General features: G+C 43.4%; 2 protein-coding genes across 2 annotated transcripts; one reads left to right on the top strand and one right to left on the bottom strand.

Moving 5' to 3' along the window:
• The first annotated feature begins 680 nt into the window (after nt 1-680).
• LOC103650622 (transcriptional corepressor SEUSS) lies at nt 681-8355 on the top strand. The gene is made up of 9 exons (XM_008676193.3): nt 681-2525; nt 2602-2721; nt 2906-2954; nt 3049-3263; nt 4206-4274; nt 4373-4467; nt 6098-6191; nt 6414-6483; nt 7003-8355. The coding sequence occupies exons 1-9, from the start codon at nt 1401-1403 to the stop codon at nt 7914-7916; spliced, it is 2751 nt and encodes a 916-aa protein (XP_008674415.1). The 5' UTR covers nt 681-1400; the 3' UTR covers nt 7917-8355.
• A 258-nt stretch (nt 8356-8613) lies between these two features.
• Nucleotides 8614-9420, bottom strand: LOC542254 (thioredoxin M1). The gene is made up of 2 exons (NM_001353467.1): nt 9186-9420; nt 8614-9086 (listed from the first exon to the last, which is right to left on the bottom strand). The coding sequence occupies exons 1-2, from the start codon at nt 9364-9366 to the stop codon at nt 8764-8766; spliced, it is 504 nt and encodes a 167-aa protein (NP_001340396.1). The 5' UTR covers nt 9367-9420; the 3' UTR covers nt 8614-8763.
• Between the last annotated feature and the right edge of the window lie 12351 nt (nt 9421-21771).

The raw sequence follows: 21771 nt of genomic DNA on the forward strand, positions 1-21771 counted from the left end.
CTACTGTTTATATAATGTTTTTGTCTTTATAGATTATACATGCAGTGATGCAAACTGCAAACAACCGTTTTAATCGAACAGACTCACATGTCACATGGAATAGTGGTGACGAGAGGATAAACTTGACAGGATAGGTGAGCTGTAATGTAACGGGCTACTGTTTGCCTGTTTCGGCGTAAGACCAGGCTTTTTTTCTACGGTTATTTGGTAGGTAATCTTGTCCTTCGGTCCCGGTGACGCCGGCTTTGCTTGTAGGAAAAAAAAGAAAACCAGGTTACGCCCCAATTTCTACTAGCACGCTGCACACCGGTGTGGACAAGGTTGGAGTACAGTAGGAATGACCGGAGTGAGCGTCCGCCGGCGGCACGGCGAGCGACAGCACTAGCCGTGGGTGGTGGACGTGACGCCTCACGCCTCCCATCACCATTCACCACCACTGACACCGCAGACGCCAGGCCACAGCCAAGCCCCGTCACGCGACGCGAGATGAAAGCCGCACACACCACACGAACGCGAGAGGAAGAGCGGCTGCGGTGAGGCTGTAGCGGACCCGCCGCGTCGCGTCCCCCTCATCCTCGGGGTCCACATTCCACGTGGGACCGGCGCGTCAGCGAGGCAGGGCGGGCAGCCGGTCCGGCGGTCGCGGATCTTAACGGAATCCAATGCGGTTGCGAGGTTTTTTTGACGTCCGCAAACAAGGACGGGTCCCGGGGGCACGCGCACGCACGCACCCGAGTCGCAGGATTTTCTACTGCTCTGCTGACTGCTACTGCCTTCTCTCCCCTTCCTTTCGTTCGCTTCCCTTCCCTTCCCTTCCTCCGGTAGCTCCCGCTCCCGCTTTCCTCCTCCTCCTCCTCCTGCTCGCGGGGAAGTCCAGCGGAGTCGCCCTCGCCGGAGTGCGGCCCGGCCCGGCCCGGCGGCGCCACCTCGGCGCCGGAGGAGGCACGTTTGCGCGCCCGCCGCGGAGGGTCGAGGCCCGGATCGACGTGGCGCGGAGGCGGGCTGTAATCCCCGCGGTGGCTGCTCTGCTTCTGGAGACGCGGGGCGCGCTGTGGACCTCCCGTGCGCGCTTCGGTTCTGACCAACCCGCGCCTGCTTTCCTTGCCCCTCGGCCCTCGGGCTCGGCCGGCCTCTGCTCGGTGCTGCAGTACTGCACTGCAACTCGCCCAGTCAGTCGCTCGCTCGCTTCCGCTGGGATTCCAGGACGGAAGGTGGCGTGTGGAGGCGCGCGCGTTTCGCCCGGCTCCGGTTTTCTGCCGGGCGCCGGAGTCGCTCGCAGCCTCGCCTAGATTTGCCGCGCGCCGCGGCGGATGTTCCCCGACGCGCGGCGGATCTCGGCGGTTTTTGCTGCGGCGCGGAGTGAAGCGTGAAGGTACGGTCCCCGACTGGATTTCGGGGAGATGGTGCCGTCGGGGCAGCCCAACCCGATGGGCCCTGGACAGCAGGTGGGCGCGTCGCTGCTCCGGACGACCTCCAGCCTCCTCGGCGGCGCAGGCGGCGACCAGCCGGGGATGGGGATGGTCGGCGCCGGCGGGGTGCTGCCCTCGCAGTCGTCGCCCTTCTCGTCCCTTGTCTCGCCGCGCACGCAGTATGGTGGCGGCAGTGGGAACGGCTTGCTGGCCGGCGCGTCCAGTGTCGCGTCCATGCTCAGCAGGCAGCACTCGTATGGGAATGGGGGGACTGGGGCAATGCCGGGCAGCGGCGCCGGTCTCCCCATCGGTGGGCTGCAGCACAGAGGCGGCCTTGATGGTGTTGGTGATTTGGTTGGCACTGGAGGGCCCGATTCCATGGTGTTCTCCTCCTCCTCCTCCGCCCCTGGTAGTTTCGGCAATCAGCTTGGTGCCGACGGCTTACAACAGCAGCAGATGCAGCTGGATGCACCACACGATTCACAAAATCAACAGCAGCAGCAACAGCAAATGCCAATGACATATAATCAGCAGCATATGATGCCACAAACTCAGCAGCAGCAGCAGCCTGCAGTGAAGCTGGAGAATGGAGGCGTCCTGGGTGGGGTCAAACTGGAGCAGCAGATGGGGCAGCCGGATCAGAGTGTTTCCACACAGATGCAACGCAGTTCGAGTGGCGGTGTGAAGCTTGAGCCGCAGTTGCAAGCGCTGAGGAGCTTGGGTGCTGTCAAGATGGAGCACCAAAGCTCCGATCCATCTGTGGTCCTGCAGCAACAGCAGCATCAACAGCAACGACATATGTTGCAGCTGTCTAAGCAGAACCCCCAGGCTGCAGCTACTCAGCTGAGCCTCCTACAACAGCAGCAGCTGTTCTTGCAACTGCAGCAGCAACAGCAACAACATCAACAACAACAGCAGATTCTCAAGAACCTGCCTTTGCAGAGAAACCAATTGCAGCAGCAGCAACAGCAGCAACAACAACAGCAACATCAGCACCAGCAGTTGCTTCGTCAACAAAGTCTAAATATGCGGGCTGGTAAAACACCTGCTTATGAACCAGGGACCTGTGCAAAGAGATTGACACATTACATGTATCACCAGCAAAACAGGCCACAGGTAAACATTTGTCACAAATAAATATTGCCATTATTGCAACCTAGGTGGATGCTTATTATTAAAGATGTGGTATTAGGACAATAACATCGAGTACTGGAGGAACTTTGTCAATGAATACTTTGCCCCGAGTGCCAAGAAGAGGTGGTGCGTATCTCTGTATGGCAATGGCCGTCAAACTACCGGAGTTTTCCCTCAGGTTTACCTTCTCTCTATGGCATTGAGTATAGGCTGGTAGTTCAATTTTAATGTCCTGGGTGTTTGTTATGATTAATAGCAATCATGAAGTATTTTGTTTACATGCGATATGTTTTTGGGAATACCCCAATCTGATCTTTTTGATTATTTTTTAACCATTTATACAATTTCATTTTATCTTTTAGGATGTTTGGCATTGTGAGATATGCAGTAGGAAGCCAGGGCGAGGTTTTGGTGAGTATTATTGTGATTTAAATGCTAGATATTTTCTATTTGTGTGCTATTATGCATCACTACTAACTATTTGATGGTATCATACCTTCTATAGAAACGACAGTTGAGGTCTTGCCACGGTTGTGCCAAATCAAATATGCCAGTGGTACACTTGAGGAACTTCTGTATGTTGATATGCCGAAAGAGTCCCAGAATTCATCTGGACAGATTGTTTTGGACTATACCAAAGCGATCCAGGAGAGTGTCTTTGAGCAACTGCGTGTAGTTCGTGAGGGGCATCTAAGAATTGTATTCAACCAAGACCTTAAGGTAATATGTTCTCTAGTTGAGATACTTTGTTATTTTGTTGGAATAGTGTCCCCGCACAAAAAAAATGTTTTTTGAACTACGCAGGAGAGCCGCGCGTCATTTCATATAAGGTAGAAAAAGAAGCAAAGGGGACAGGTTAGACCCGTCCTGAGTACAAGAACAACACACCCCCAAACACTAAACTCTATAACAGATGCGCCACACTAAAAAACATAAGGTTCGACCAAAGGGACACATAAACATCCATGGCCGGAGCCCTGACCAAGAGCTGATGGAGCTTTCTTGCACCAGCCCTACACCAAAGGGCGCCTTCAGCATTGACAGCACTCAGAACCTCTTGACGCTTGGTGTAGCATTTTCAAACACGCAAGAATTGCGATGCTTCCACTCTTCCCAAGCCACCAAAATGATCAGAGAGTTAAGGCCCATCTCGTTTTTCAAAATGGTGGATATCAATCTCGAAAAAAACTGTTTGGCATTCTAGGGTAAACTGATTGATGGTCTGGTCTGAAATTACCATTCTAGCCTTGTTAATTAATGTCATCATGCAATGGTGCATTTATTTCTTTTGCTTTCTCGTGTTATTAAAGAGAAACTTTTGTATATTACTGCAATTACTGAAATTTGTTACACTAGGCAGTGTTCTATGCCCCCCACGCATGCATGCACTGATGAATTCATTTGTAGAGCTATAATTTGGTGGAAGGCAGTAAGGTAGCCTTTTTGTCTCTCTTTATTGTGGAAGGCAAAATGGTTTAAAGGGATGCAAAGTTGCTAACAAAACCACCTCAAAACATAGGATGACATACATTTGTGAACGAAGAAAAGACCTATAATGATGCATATTGTGTACTTGTGTAGTACAGTACTAGTAGTAGTTTGTTACACTTCATATGAATTTAACAATATTTGATAAACTGTTGTGTCCATTGTACTCATTAGATTGCATCGTGGGAGTTCTGTGCTCGGCGTCATGAGGAACTTATTCCTCGGAGATCAATCATTCCACAGGTATCGTCTTCCCAAAGATAATGGATTGTGCATCTTTAATCTGCGTTGTGATTCTGATCATGGATGACTTAATTTCGTGCACCTTGGCCTTCTACTAGGTCAGTCAACTTGGTGCTGTGGTGCAAAAGTACCAGTCTTCCGTTCAAAGTTCAGCGTCACTCTCAAGTCAGGACTTGCAAAACAATTGTAACTCGTAAGGGCACTTCTTTGATATGCTTATGCTTTTGAACTTCAAATCCAGTTCTTTGTTAGATTCAATTTTTTGCCAAGCCTTTGTTCTGAGCTTAGTTATCCAATCTGGCAATCTCCCCACAATGCTACGCTGATATAGCTATCCATACTTGTGGCACATGGTTTCTTGATCTTTGCAGATTTTGCCTCTTCTATTGCATTGGTGCTTCTAGTGCTTGTATGGTTGTACTTATATATACATTAACCATAGTTTGCATCCTCATAGTAGAACCGGTTATTTTCTGTTTGCTATCTTTTTAAAACAAGATACCTGAGTCCTGATTTGAATTTTGCATGCCATAACCTTCATTGTATAGAATATTAGTGCATGTAAGTATATAGTACTTTGCATTTGAACACTGCACAAAATGGAGAATTTAAAAGGGCTTTGTTAAGTTAACTAGAAAATGCGTAGACATCATCCTATGTGTTGTGTGCTTTGGAAGCTGCTTGTATAGCATGCATGCCATGTGCGTTGAGGAAGCAGTCAATACACTTATACCAGAAACACGGTTCCTGTGAGCCAAAAAATTCTGAAAGATGCAACTGGGAGCAGGAGTGTCAAAATACTTCAATGAACAACTAAATCTGTTGCTATTGGACATTTGAACTTCCGCTGACATAAGTACATTCCAAATTATAAGACGTTTTGTCTTTTGTAGATACATAACTTTTGGTATGCACTTAGCTATACATTATGTCTAGATACATAGTGAAAGCAATGTATTTAGAAAAAGCCAAAACATGTTACAATTTGGAATGGAGGGAGCAGTATACAAGCTATTGAACACATACATATTTTTCTATGCTGCTGTGAGCCACCTAGGGTTTGAATTATACTGCTATCTATATAGCCAACATTTTTATATGCTGCAAGTGGTGACTTTGTAGTTAATACAGCCTTGATTATTATTGGCCCTGACTTGCTTTGTTACTTTTGCCTTTCTCAACTATTATGGCATTTCCGTCTTGGTGAATGGTGGGTGCTGAGTTGATTTCTGTAATGGGTTGAGAGCAGTAATGAGCACCTTAATTAATAATTATCTATCCTGCACGGGGTTTGGGCTGTAGCTACTTAATGGGTTTTGGATGTAGCTCCTGCATTGGTTTATGGGAGCAGCGATTTATAATTTCTTGCCATACATGTCGCTGGCCTGGTCCCATGAAGTTTGGTCTTGTGTAATATTTACAATCTAGCATTCCCTTGGTACTAAAATATAATGTGTGATTTAAATTTAACTAGGTGCAGTCATCAAGGTCACACTTTGGCCACTAATTTCTCCTATGATATGTAATTGATGGCAACATATGTTTGATCATTGGAAAATATTTTTAAATAAAAACTCATATGATTAGGATATTTGCTGGGCAAAGATAATAAAGTTTGAATTTTGAAATACATGCATGCATTATATTTTAAGATGGAGGGAATTTGATAACAGACCTCCAATATTTGATCTCATTTTACCCTGAATTAAGAGAACTGCTTTTATTTCCCTCCTTATGACTTCTGTTTGCATTGACACGTGTGATCGCTACTTCCATTTACTCATCCACATTAATTGTTCTAATACATGAAATTATCGAACTAGGTTTGTGGCATGTGCTCGTCAGTTGGCTAAGGCACTGGAAGTGCCATTGGTAAATGATTTAGGATACACGAAAAGATATGTCCGCTGCCTCCAGGTACAGACTGTTTCATGAGTCCTTACGCGTTACCATCTAAGTTTGATTCTGTTATTATTGTGTCCTACTTTCTTGCAATATGTGTCCACAACACCACATGACTCTATTGTACTTAGCCATGTCGATTTAGCTACCAATTTCATCTTCTTTTATGCCACTCTCCTATTAAGTGAAGTTATCACCCTGATTAATGTTTTCTTTTGTCTAAACATTGATAATCAGATTGCAGAGGTGGTCAATTGTATGAAAGATTTGATCGATCACAGCAGGCAGACTGGGTCTGGTCCAATAGGTGCAGTATTACTTACCGTTTTTTATCCTGTTCTTGTGGCTTAATATATTCTTGCTTTGAAACATAATTTGTTCAATATGGAGAAAGGAAAATGTTATTTGTACCAGTTCACCCCAATTCTGAACAGTTCTGTTTCTGTGTTCTGCAGCCCATATCTTTCTTACATTATCATAGTGAGATTTGGGATATGTTATGTTCAAACGCAGAATCAGGAGAACTAAAACAATATGGACACTTTCTATTGGCTAATGTTCATCGCATTTTTTATTCTTATACAGCTCTTATCCATCGAAATCTCTATATCTTAGTTTCTGTAGGCTGCTGTCTAGATGAAAAGTTAATGAAATACATTATTGAACATACAACATATAGTTACTGGCTCTGAGTTTGCTTGCATTATAATATATTACTATACTATCGACGAGTTGTTTGTCATTTTTTAATGTGACAAGCCTTGGTATGAATCATTTTCTTCTGCTTGTTTTTAACGCACACAATCATGTTGTTTCTTTTTTCCAGAGAGCTTGCATAAGTTCCCTAGGAGGGGGAATTCAGGGGTTAGTTCTGTTCAAGTCCAGCAGGAGTCTGAGGGGCAGAAACCTGTCCCACAGAATTCTAACCAGAGTGGCCAAAATTCTGCTCCTGCAACTGGAATGGAAGCCTCTGCCTCCGGCAATGGTGATGCTACGTCAAACAATTCACTCAATTGTGCACCATGTACTTCCGCACCATCTTCTTCATCTGTTGTTGGTCTCCTCCAAGGCTCAGTAAGTTACAGACAAGACCATCCAACAAGCAGTGGCAATGGTATCTATAATGGCGGAAACAGTGGTCCAGCTGCCAAGGCCAACTCAACGAACTCCATGCAATCAAATGGACCGGCATCGTTTCCCTTGCCAGCACCCTCAGCATCAAATGGCAATATGATGCCTGCTCCCCAGCACTCTAGCCAAATGAATTCGCCGACCATGCCATCAAGCCTACCTCCTATGCAAACGCCTGCAAGTCGGCCTCAAGAACCCGAGCCAAACGAGCCTCAAAGCTCAGTCCAGAGGATACTGCAAGACCTGATGATGCAGTCCCATATTAACAGCGTTGGGCCAGTGGGAAGCAATATGAAGACAGCAAACACGGTTGGTCTTAACGGTGCCAACTCCTTAGCTGGCAATCCCATGACAAATAGCCCTGGAATCATCAACGGAATGGGATTCGGGGCTATGGGTGGCCTTGGTCAGCAGATGAGAACAGCAATGGGGAACAACGCGTTGGCGATGAATGGAAGGGCCGGCACCATGAATCACAGCGCGCATGACCTGGCACAGCTGAGCCACCAGCAGCAGCAACAGCGAGATTTAGGAAACCAATTGCTCGGGGGCCTTAGGGCTGCCAACAGTTTCAATAGCCTCCAGTACGACTGGAAGTCGTCTCAGTAGAGTGAGCAGGAGCCAGAGAGCTCGCACCTGATATTTATACTCGTTGGGTCCATCACTGACAGCATAAACGTTACATCCCTCAGAAGCGGCGGGTTCTTATGTTACAGCAAAAAGGAAACATTAGCAATGTTACGACAAGTGTCTGTATGGCTGTGTTCCTTTGTAATCCGCAAATAGGAGGACCGTACCCAACCCATTGGGGGTTGGGGGCAAGTGTCGGCGGATTCCAAACTGGGGGGAAGATCAGAGCGTCTTTCCCCTGTTTTTTTTCGGGTTGGATGACGATGATTTCTCTCTTGCAGTCTGTGTACCATGGCTCACCGTACTCTTGTGTACCTTTTGATGGCCAAGAATCTCACTGTAGCTGTGCTATACTATGTATAAGCTGTTATTTACTAGTGGAAAGCATGAGGAAAAGTTTCTGAATCTTGGATGACGACCCATCTGTGTAACTGTTTTTCTTTTCTTTTCTGATGAATGTTCACTAGTATTAATTAATATGTACACAGATGAATTAATACACACAGATGCATTAATATATATATATATATATATATATATATATATATATATATATATATATATATATATATATATATATATATATATATATATATATATATATATATATATATATATATATATATATATATATATACTGAATCGAAATCGTGAACTGAAACTAATTAATGTACTCTGGATTCGACATGGAGGTATGGTATATATAACACAGCAGTAGCAGACGGCTGGCTGCTTGAATTGATCATATCCCGTATGCAAAGGCTACTAGAGATACACATATGTGTTTAGTCGTCGATGCATGTATGCATGGCATGGCATGGCATGCTCATGAACTACCGATGTACTTGTCGATGAGGGTGGTGAGCGTGGACTTCGGGACGGCGCCGATGACGCTCTCCTTCTTCTCGCCGCCCTTGAAGATGAGCACGGTGGGGATGCTGCGGATGCCGTAGGTAGACGCCACGTTGGGGCTGTCGTCCGTGTTCACCTTGCAGCACGTGATCTTGCCGGCGTAGTCCTTGGCCAGCTCGTCGATCACCGGCGCGATCATCCGGCACGGCCCGCACCACGGCGCCCAGAACTCCACCAGCACCGGCGTCTCGCACGCCATCACCAACCCGTCCCAGTTCTTCTCGTCCGCCACCACAACTGCCCCGACAAGCATATATCGCCGAGGGTCATCGTCAGTCAGTTCACTTCATATATACATATATATTGGCAGCTAGCAACTGTGTATCCAATTATTACCTTCGTCCACTGCGTTCTTGGACTGGCAGACGTGCCGCGGCCGGCGCGTGGCGACGCGGCCCACGGACAGCGGCGCGAGCGCCCGCTTCGACGGCAGCACCAGGTTGCCGACGAGGAGCCTGTCCTTGCTGCCAGCGGGGGCGTGCAGCGCCCACGCTCTGAAGCACGTCTCCATGGCCATTGTTGTCTCTGGTGGACGAACGTGACTAGTGATGACTAGCTAGGTGGGTGAGTGAATGGCCGGGGCGTAGGAGGGGATAGGATTTGTTTCCCTGCCAGATATTTGGGAGCAGCAACGTGAGGTGGGCAGGGCCTTCGTCTCTGCGTGTGGATGAGGTGTTTTCTCACATGAACTTCCTTTTTTGTGTGGCACTGGCACCGCACCGTTTCTCTGCGCTGCTGTCTGGCTTGTTGGGCCACCACCTCTCATTCAATTCAATGAACGAACATGGTAAATGAAAAGACCTTTGGAAAAAAATATCATGGTAAATCTATACACATTTTGGAATCCAAACTTTGTCAAATTCTGATCAACAATTATGTATGCTAACTTTTAAGTCGCATGCTCGCGCCTAGTAATACAAAGGTGATAATGTTAATTCTTAATTTTATACTAGGTGAGTGACTGTGCGTTGCAACAACAACATATAATATCATAATAAATTATGTACAGATGTGTGTTTCATTGTTATAGTACTATGTCCATGTTTTGCACATAATCATATTTGATACCATAAAAAATATATGTTCTATACACATTTGGATCTTCTATACACATTTAGATCTCGAGATGTCCCATTCCCTCCAACGAAATAAGTCCAAGAAATTCTGTTTGAGGCCTAAATGACTTCAGAACAAATGTTTACATTCTGACAAATCTTTTTAAGATGCTAGAACATATTCGATCTTTAAAAAGAACCATAGATTCCAATCTGAAAAATCAGCTTGCTGACATTGCCTTGGCTCCACGGTGTCGTTGTCACCGCCACACAGGAACATCGGTTCCTCGTAGCCGCCATAATATGCCCTCCCTACAATCGCGTGCACAACATCGCAACAAAACGGTACACAAATTATTCAATAAAATGTCACAACATAAATTATTCGATAAAATATTTATGCACAACAGTTACATAAAAATGAATAACATATATTATCACTGATTTTAATAACTCGCAAATTTAATTTGCAGATTAATTCATTCCGCTATTACTATTTCTCTATTTAAAACTGAGCACTAATAGTGCCTCAATTTCCAATATAGCCTAAATATGTTCGATGTGATCATGCATGGTTGCTCAGAATAGGTCCATGACTATATATTACTGGCTACAGCCTCAGCATCGTCCGCGCGAACGACTGCGACCTCAGCTGCCGACCGCCTTTCACTGGGAGGACACCAGTCCGGCGGCCGCTGGCGCTACGAATCGGCGTGAGGTAGAACCACAGCAGGCCGTTGTCCGCGTTGCCCGGCGAGTGCCGCGCGCTACGGTTCCGTTCCAATAGTTTTTCTATATCTTGTGCACACTCTAGAGTCAATATAGCTCTGCATCTTTGCCTAGCCAGAAATCTGGAATAGAGGATAGCAATATTTGGACATCTAGTTAAAGAAGCTGTTGGAGGACCAAAATCTATATTCTATCAATAAGGATATAGAAACTCTTGGAGTTACTCTTAAGCTCAATGATTTAAGTAGAATCTAAAAGGAGTAAAGTTTCCTCAGTGTTATTGGGGCACTTACATGCATGGTGGTGGCCCTTCACCTTCGGGTTCAAGTTTTCTCCATTCATATGGCTTGGCCACAGTATCAAAGGCCCATACATCTTGTCTGGGGTCATTTTCCTGAAACATTGATGTAGTCTTACTATCAACATCGATCAGCTAGAATGATCTGTATGTAGCAATAATATAGACATGACAGACACGAGCAATTTCCTACCATCATTGCCACCAATTGTCAATAAGAATCATTGACCAACCAAGGCCATCACATGTCCATACCGTGGACCAGTACCATGACCTTGAACCACCACTCTGTGCAAAAGAAATAGAATCCTCAGCAAACAGTCAAACTAAAAGTCCCAATTTAAACCACAGTTGAGTAGCAAGAGAATCCACCTATGCCATCGCGGTCTTGTAGTTTTCTTTTCTATGTAATCAGATCAGGTCTTGTAGGGTCATGTGTTGTTGTCTAAGGTTTTATTAGACCCCTTCCTATGTATTCAGGTTGGTGTGGTGGAGTGCAGTTGTATGAAGTTTCTTTAGACCCCTTCCTATGTATTCAGGTTTGGTGTGGTGGAGTGCAGTTGTATGAAGTTTCTTTAGACCTCTTTTATTCTTCTTTTTAATATAATGATACACACGTATATGTGAAAAAAAACCATGCTGATACTAAATCTTCTAACTCAGGAATGGTATAATTCATATGGATACTGAAGCTTTGTTCGGTTGGTCGAAAAATATTCACATGATTTATTACACCTACTTCTGGTGAAAACAACCACCAGTGTTGGCCTGTCGTTGATAGTGCAAAGACTGATTTCAAACGGAAACAAATTGCTTTCATGCAGGCTCGTTCGTGGCCCATGTCGCAGCATGGCAGCACAGCTGAGTGAAAATTCGGTTCACTGCTGAGATAAGCAATGCAGATATATAAAAACGTCATTTTTCAGAATTAACAACACTAACACAGTTGCCACACATTGTTTTTACACAAGTTCAAAGGAATATAAACATACTGCTTGTCACTTGTCAGTATCAGTTCATCACTGAGAAGGTTCTTTTTTGACGTGGTTATCAACCATCATCTTCCTCATAGTCAAATTCCTCCTCCTCTTCATCGCTCAGCTCTTCCACAGGCTCGTCATCCTCGTCGTTAACTAAAAAACCTCCCTGAGTCTCATCTTGCTCATCCTCAGTGCCGTCATCTTCGTCGATACTTCTGTCACTTCCAGTCTTCGAGTTTTCCCTACTATCTGAGCTTTTAGATCTTATCGCATACTTTGGTCTCTTCACACTGGTAACTCTTCCCGTGGACTCTTTTTCATCCTCACTCTCACCAGTACAGTCTTCATCTTCATCTTCTCCATCTTTCTTCTTCTCGTTATTGTGTAAGATCAAGAACATGAAGGTCCTCAGCGGATAAGCCAGCAGGACCAATTCCACCCTAAAAGAAACAAAATGCGAAGGGATAGGTGATATTCGCTATTGCATCAGCACTGACCTGACAACAAAATTGACACATCTAAGCTAGGTACCTGAATGACCACCATGGTTCCAACAGCAGTTGCTACATGTGCAGCTCTTGGTGAAGGAGGTTCACCAAGAGGAGTAAGCCTGGCAATATTAATGTTGTGGTCAATAAGTGGTACATGATATCCAGAGATGAACATAGGATCCAACAAATTTAGGAAAAGAAAACAGAAAAACATAGTGTCTAAGCAACACATTCATAGAAGTCAAGCAATTTCTGAAACATTGTACCTGGTCCACTTATTTGATAACACGTCATAACAGTAGACATCTGCAGTGGCACCAGCAAGACCTGTGATAGATCAATACAAAAACAAGGCTATGGTAAGATTTTTCCAATTTTTGCATCTAAAAGAGATAAAATTCCATTTCAACTCTAAGGCATTGAACCATTTCGAGTATTGATTTGACTGATTTATAGTGGTTCAATAAAAAGTCGGTAGTCGGTACAATAAAAAGTGTAACACTCTAATGTTAAGCACTTAAGCCTCCGAGAACTTGGAAGACATCTGACTTCAGTTCAGGTTTAGCTTTTGAAGCACTACAGTTCAAGCTAGTTTGTAACTGCCTCAAGACACCCTAGAGTGTTCAATGGAGAATGGACCTCCATAATGTCTGCCTACAGTGAAATTCCATAGAAACATTCCAATATGGAGCCGTTGAATATTTCTTTTACCACACAATCATAATGCAAAAGCAAAAGGATGGCAGAAAAAATAGGCATAAAACAGAACCATAATGTCCTAATTGTTCTCTACAAGAATGTCCCACAACTGTAATAAGAATCCCACTTTGATAAGTAACTGGCTAACTGCAATTAAAAAGTAATAGAATATTATTATTCATGGTTCATTAACTAAGCTTGGCAACTCAAACCATATAAAAGCACTATACTTGACCCCTAATAGCATGCAGTTACAAAATGACAGTGTGCCTTGGCATCTCACTAATAATTACTGTCCAAATTAGACAGTGGTTCAAATTCCCAGCCAGTTATTGTTTTTATCCTAATCCAACCTACAAGTGCAAATCCTATTACAGCTGTGGGCACATGGTCGTTCCTCCGGTAAATTCAGCACACCGAATGCGACGGCGAGCTTTCAGCTCTGCCCACATAGTGCCTCGTCATGCACTGCATCATCGGCACCCATCAGAGCATACTTTTTCTTAGGATCATGGCCTTCTTGCCGCATCCTTCTGGCAACATCATCCAGAAACTCTGCAATCCTATTCTAGTCTGGGTGATTCTGGTTATCTACAATAAAGACATGAAGCCTAATGTTTGAGTAAGATCCAAAAAACTACACACACTTCATGATGTATATTCTGGGTGCCTTACTACTTCATGTGGTAAAACAAAAAAGCTTAAATCTCCTTAACAATCAATCCATATCTCAACTAATTTTAGCTATCTAGCTTTAGAAAGCGCATGTTAATGACCAAAAACAATCTTATCTCCAATGAAAACAGATACACATGGACAGGTGAATGAACGTGATAGTGAAAGTCGACGAAAAGTCTCTCCTAGTGAAGAATAGAAAGAAACCAAAATAAATAGGAAAAAAACAAACGGAAGGCAAGCTCAGAAATCAGCAGCAGGAATGACCATAATTCATGATGAAGTAGCAAAAAAAGAATGAGATGAGCTAAGGAATGGAGGTTCACCATCCCTCAATGACTCTGACCTCCAGCCTCCAACGTCCCCATAATGGTATAAACAGAGGAGACACAAGGCATTAGAACAGACAACAGGCATCAAAACAGACAAAGTATGTAATTTATTCTCTGTTTTCTGAATTAGACAGAGCCGCATCAACAACTTATGCTAGATTTAAGTCTGGAGTTGAAGGCATGACAATATTTTATCATCAAATATATGAACAGTAACAGATTGACAATAAAATATTATGTCACACTCATGTTTTCAACTTGACACTGGATCTGGAATATGGCTTGGTTTGAGAGTGTTCATAGCTCGATAACTTTGTAGTTCAAGCGAGTATCTTGACCAACATGAACAAGCTCATGTCTGGCACAGCCGACAAAAGCCATCTTCTTGTTAACTGGGCAGATAGCCTGTAAGTATCCACGGAAGCTCAAAGGTATAATGTGTTGATTTAATGGCAAAACTACATAAAAGTGGACACTCAGATGACCAATTAAGGCAAAATCAAGCACAAAAGTTATATGAGGCAAAATCAAGTACACATATAAACATGATGTCTACCTTGATCACTGTGGCGTCGTCGGAGGCCCATGCACAAATTGGGTTGGATATGGTAAACCAAGAACTGAAGATACTTGAACCTGTAAACAAATCAAGTACACATATAAACATGCTGAACCAGAGAAAAGACACCATCAGTAAGACCTGGAAAATAATGAGATAACAGTTTAGCAAGACCCTTACTTGCCATAAAATTTCTTCAAAATAGTGTTCTTGGTGCGAAGATACAATGGCCATTTCTTAATGGAATAGTAGCAAGCACCAACTACACCTCGTCAGTGTTGTACATTGATAAGGCAACTCCTCCGACACCAGTGAAGTTGAACACCTCCAGCTCAACTTGCTCTTCTTTTCCCTCTATGAGTAACAATAAAGGACAAATGGAAGAGGTCAATTATTTACAGGATTCACTTAGCGGAAATATAGAAAATGCATCGTAGGACATTTAATGGGGCAAGCGTTGAATATTCATGTTTCAGTGTTGGAAGGAGATCGATGTTTAAGAAAAAAGGAATGAAATTGAGGTTTGCATGTAGTAGCATAATAATATTTCTTATGGGCGAATTAGATAAGGCCTAGCACGCAAACCCATGACAAGGGGAAAATGAGCACAACAAATCGATGCAGGAAGTATAATATCGGCGTTGGCTCTTGAGAAAAAATGTTAGTCAATGCAAGCTCCACTAAACCTAAAAACCTTGTATGACCTGCTGTTTATAGAGATGGATAAATCAGATATGCTCATGTTCGCATCAGGAAAAACAAATTAAATTAAACATACTGGTTCTAGAGTTTTTGGTTTGTTTAAACAAATAATTCAAAGGTTGTAACTTTTTAGCCATTGTTTCATAAATCACAAATTATGGAGTATATTTTAGGATGCACTAAATTTTACTACATAGAAAAAAAATTAGAGAAGATTTATTTTAAATATACATAAATGAGTACCTATGATTGTGGTCTTCCTTCCATATCTACAACAAGCTATGGGACATTTTTGCAGATGATTGGTTCTCTGAACACAGTGCCTACAGAAAGTGAGCACAAGAATGAAACTGTCAGTCCAGATGACTCAAGAAATGTTAAACTTATAGGCTGTAGCAGCATCTTACCATTTAGAATGTTCCTAATTGTGCCATTCGGGCTCTTCCACATAGCATCCAAGCCAAACTCCTTTACCCAAGCATTTTTCGTCTAAGATGCGATCGTCGAAAGTGAGCGAGGTCTCGCCGCTGGGCACGTTGAGCGTGAGCTGCAATCAGCGCTTGACAGTGTGTGTGTTGTCCCCGCGGTCTAGGTACATGCCGAGAATGCAGCCAGTCTCTATCTACACGAACACCCGCTGCCTCCCCACTGGCGTCCGGGTCTGCTAGATTGTGCAAGGAACACTACATAATACACAGTATCATTGTACCTGGCTGTAGTCTTCCTGGGTGAGCGCCGAGAAGGAATGGGTGAAGTATGGTGTCCACTCTCGACGCGGAGGCGCTCCTGCTCCTTGTTGTGGTAGTTGCGTATGTCGCTGATGAAGACCGAGAGCCCCCGCATCCCCAAGAGCGCCATCTGCCCCTATTGCGGCCGCCGCCGCCTCTAGAGAAACCCCTAGATCCGCATGCCGCCACGCGAGATCTAACGTCCGGATCAGAGGAGCAAAATCCTACGGGGGGGGGGGGATGGATCGTCGCCGCGGAGGCGACACAGGAGGAGGAAGATTTTTTGATACATCCGCGGCGATCGTCGTAGGTGGGGAAGGTGGACTGGGAAGGGAGGCTGGCGCACGTCGCGCCGGAGATCCTCGCCGCCGCCGACGCCGCGCCCTCCACCCGCTTCCACGTCCTGCCATTCCCGCGGCTGTCGGAGCGAGCCACGGAGATCCTCGCGCAGGCGCGCGCCGCGCACCAGCTGGAGCCCCTCATCATCAGGCCCTGAAGAGCCGGGGTGGGTCGGTGCGTTGGGGCAAAGGAGAGTGGATCATCAGATGGCGTGACGAGGATCGAGAGCGAGGGTGGCGATCTAGGTTGAGGCAGCGGGGATTGAGGGAGAGAGGATCGCATTCTGGGGAGCCGGGGAGGCGATACGGGGCGAAGTCCGTGGGGATTCCTTCGGTGGGGGAGGGGGCGGACGCGGCGGCGGGATGGGCGGGGAGCAGACGACGATGCGCGGAGCTTTGAGGGCACGACCGATTTGGGGACTGCGGGCGCGGCGGGGACTGCGAGCGTTGCTGGCGCGGCGGATTCTGCGGGCGTTGCTGGCGTGGGGACTACGGGCGCGACAGCTATGCTCGCCTCCGCCCGCAAGGACGGCGGCGGCTGCGGGGCGGCTGCAGGTGGCAGAATGCTGTAGTGTGGACACCTACACTGGTAACATATAGAGTAGTAGAGATTTTAGTACAGTGTTCATTGTCATGTTTTTGTTGCCAGCTGCAATATATTCTAGAGTCACCTGCAGTGCGAAATCAATCTGGAGGAGGACCATGCCAAGCTGAACCAAATAGTAATCAACCTTTCATATTATCTGGCAGACAACAAAAGACTACATGGCATACATGAAGTTAGTGGGACCCAATCATATGGACAGGGAGGTTGTATCGACAAGAATTGATACATTGATCTCTCTTCTTATATCTGTTCAACAAGTAGACATTTTCAGATTAATTTCTCAACTAGGTGGGTGCCCGTGCGTTGCAATAGAAACATATCGTCAGCATAGGGAACACAGCTCCTACCAATCTGGTATCAAAGGTCTCGACGATCATGAGCTCTGCCGCTGCCCCCAGGCAGCAACCGCCGCCAGCATTAGGCGGCCCCCCAACAACATCCAGCGCGCTGGTCGCAGCCCCTGCTTCGTCGGGAGCCATGATGCTTCGCCGATAATCCCCCAAATACCCAGCCTTCTTGCCGGGCAGCGCCACTGGGGGCATGGCGGCCCCACAGTCAATGGAACGCTGTACGGCGTGGTAGACGAGCTGCTCTTCCAAAAGCGCAGCAGCCTGCTGCCCCACGTAAATAGACAAACAAAAAAGTTATTGCTACAAACTTATGATCAGATAGACAAACAAAAACACTATAAATGATATATAAAGTTGTTATTATGAGTAAGTTAGAAAGCGCTACAACAATACGACAACCCCATGAGGCCATGATGCACAATAACAGAGATCCACTATGCATAAAACTCCCAAGTGAACAACACCTGTGATGAATCTGCTACTGACGCTAGAGCTATCAATGCTCCCCCGTGCACCATTTGCTTGCCATTCTAGAATATGAACATGAGCAGTTAGCATTGTTTACTAACCATGATAACAAATATATTTGAAGCAACCTGAAATCTAATTCAACACAAGTAATTGCGTACCTAAAGAAGAACAAGTAATTTATTCACGATTCCATCCAGGTAAGGCTTCAAAAATTCTGGTGTACAATTCTCACTAAAATTCAAAATCACTGAAACATCATGTGCCTATAAACAAGAAGAGCAATACATGTCAAAATAGATTGCCAGGTCCTAAGATGTATGACATGAACATGTAATCAGGTATAGTAGAATATAGACATACAAATTATATAAACTTAATATCTCAATGCACACAAAAGACTTAGGGCCTGTTTGGTTTGTGGCTAACTGTGCTACACTTTGCCTAAGGTTAGTCATCCAAATTGAAGAACTAACCTTAGGCAAAAAAGTTAGGCAAAGTGTGGTAAGTTAGGCAGCGAACCGAACATGCCCTTAAACAACATTCAGTTCAGAGGTCTGGCATACATAAAGTTAGTAGTTGCTTCGTAATCAAATTACTTTTTTATCGAAGAAACTTGTAAGCTCAAAGATCAAAAGGGATTTGTTTGACATTTAGATGTGCTAGCTGCCCACATATATTTATATTTAAAACATGTAAACCACACATAAATCATATTGGTCTACATCAACCTATTTATTGATGCAACCTCAATTAAAATTGTGATGTCTTACAATTTTTAATAATAGGCAAATATGTCGACAACCGTACATTAATCTAATCCTTTTTAGCGATATTGATAAGTCGTTGTTGTATGTTTGCAAGGATGGCATAGCGGCATGAATTGTCCTCGTAACTTAACAGATCAATTGCAAAGTTCCTTCGAAGAATCTTTGCATCCTACACACAGACATAAGAGAACAAAATGTCAAATTTATATTATGTAACTGAAATGTATGTTTGAACATGAAACAAACGTACTCCACTCACCCTATCAAATTCCATTCGTCTAGCACTCCCCCACATGACCATAGCTTGTAAAACGAAGTAGCTAGTATTAACCTTATAGAATAATGTTTGGCCAACTATATTATATACAATGGTTATCGTAGAAAAAATTTAAACTATTGAGAACATGGTATTGAGAAAATACCCTTTTAAGTCAATTGGAACACCAGATCGAATTGTATTTTCCCACTTAAAAATATCCTCTGCCCATCTAGAACGTTTCTTGTTGTAGGCAATCTTATATTTCTTTGAGGCCATGATAATTGCTTTCGCAAACCTCTTGTATGACATGTGTTTACACCAATCTTGAGTGGGTGTAAAGTCTATAAAAGTTACGTGCTTTTTACCATGATCAATTACGAAAAGTGCGTAGCATCCGTTGAATTTCTATGGCATAAGAACCTACAAAATATCAGTCATCAGGATTGCAACAGAGTGCCTTTTATAAATACATTCGAAATGAACACATACTTACATATTTACAACCAGTGATATAATAGTTCAATGAAGGCCAACAGTCGAGTGTTTTGGCTAACTCTTCTGCTGTAGGATCCTGATGGTACTTTGGAAGTTTACCAAAACCAACCATTCTCTAGATAAATATATATACATGTCCACATGAGGATTATATGTATAGATACAATATATTACTACATTATTGATTGGAAACAAACTTACCCAGAAGCGCATGTCCATATAATGTTTTTTTATCCTTTATCATTTCATCTTTCGACATATGTGACTCTTTAATGGCCAACAATCGAAGAGCCATGTCAAAACATTTTAGAGTCATATCTAGATTTACCCTTAATACGTTTTGCAGGTGTTTGACAGATATTTCTATCTTAAAAGGGTTGAAACTTCACACCCATGTCATCCTGTAATGCAGCATGACAAAAGTCTATATCAAAACTCTACGTAGTTGGTACCTATAAAATAGATAAAACAATGAGCACTGACTCTAATGTCCTATCATCTTGGATTGTCATGATGTAATCACATAGAACATCTATTAAATCGGCTTTGGTCACTGGCATATCCTTTGTGGAAAGGCCACTCAGTAAAAATTCATTAGTGCACTCATCGGTCGAGAGTTTTATAGGAGTTCTTTTATCCCAATCATGAACAAACCACCTTTCTAAGTCTGCTTGAGTGATGGGGCCATCATCATCTTCCATCAATACTTCGCTATCTTCAGATACACAAAGTAGTTTCCTCTTCTTAGGATTTGTGGGACTATCTAATATCTGAACATCAGAGGAGCTTCCAGCATCGACTTCTTTGTCATACTTGTATAACGGACACCCCTTTCTCTTGTTTATATATGAAGATATTAATATAGCAACCAATTTTTTTCCTAAAGTGTGACATGTCATCCTGCAAATAAGAAACAATTTATTTAGAAATTATATGTATCATTGACTATAGATGTGGATACTATTTCATAGTAGTAATAATATACCTGGGTAAAATTATCAGATAATTCATCCCCTGTCCAGTATTCGATATAGTTTAGTAGAAAGAGGCCACACGAGGAGCTACATCAACCAGATGATAAAAATGTCAAGATTAACAGCAATGAATATTAATAGCAACTAAGAAGAATGTATGGTGTACCTATCTGTTTGCTTTGCATATTCCATTTCTATTTCTCTAAGTGGCCAAGAAGCAACTTGGAGGTCTGGCCACCTGTGATCTTTTAACTCCCTACGCTAAGATACCATATCGATTTGTCTTTGGAGTCCTTTTATCTTGATATTATTATAAAAACATAGAATTAGAAGTTGAGATTTTTTAAGTTAATAAGGGGTTAGTAATTGTTGAGTTTGTGTAAACTCACAGTGTCAATGAGGTCATTGCGACCGGATGATGTACCAAGTGAGTTGAGCACTTGTATCTCCATATTTCTTGCATTGATCACGACAACATACCAGTGCATTTCTCGGATATTTATTGGAATAAACACCTACATCTCAATTATATATATTGCAACAAAAATACATGTAAACACTAACCGTGTAGATTGCAAACTCGTATTTACCATGTCATGGTCTAGATAAAGTAAAACCCTTCTTTCCGCGCTAGATATTTGTGCCATGTCTTTAATTGGATATAACTCATCTGTTTTAGTTTCAACATAACTGTCTCGCTTTAGAAAGTTGAACTGAAAAGCATTTTCTATGTATACACGACCTCTAGATCGGCATTTTAGATGCTCTTGAGCTTTTATTAAATTTATGTAACAGTCTATCACCTGCAAGTGTGTAAGTTATGGTTAAAAGTACCAGGGTGGGTAATATTTTTATATATAGCAGGGTCATCAAATGAAAAACTAATCATGAATTACCTCATCACCTAGATATGCGTCCGGTTGAAATAGGCATTCCATCCACTTCCTTTCCACAAAGGCATCATCAATAAGCACGACTTCTACCCTTGGTTCACAAGGGATTTCTTTAATCCAATCGATGAGTGCAAGATCACCCTGTGTGCAAATATAATCTAGGAACAAAATAGTCGTGAAATCAAACATAAATCACTTACAATAAAAACAATACAAATTGATCCATACGGTACTATGGAAGTTATCATACCTTTCGGAACTATAGTAGTGGCCACCAATTTTTTGGCTTGTTACGAGAAAAGGACATAAGTAGAGATTCATCTATATATAATGTATTATCTCTTTGGATGACGGTAAGTGCAACATTTTCCTCTTGAGATTCCATCCATGAGAGACAAAAACCTATAATCATTGTTCCTTCATATTATTTGATACACGATTCAAAGGTTTCTACTATAACCAGCTAAACAATTATACATGCATTAGTGATAACATAACAATGAACAATTAATATTGCAAA

Source organism: Zea mays, chromosome 3 (assembly GCF_902167145.1).
Source record: "Zea mays cultivar B73 chromosome 3, Zm-B73-REFERENCE-NAM-5.0, whole genome shotgun sequence".
Lineage (NCBI taxonomy): Eukaryota > Viridiplantae > Streptophyta > Magnoliopsida > Poales > Poaceae > Zea > Zea mays.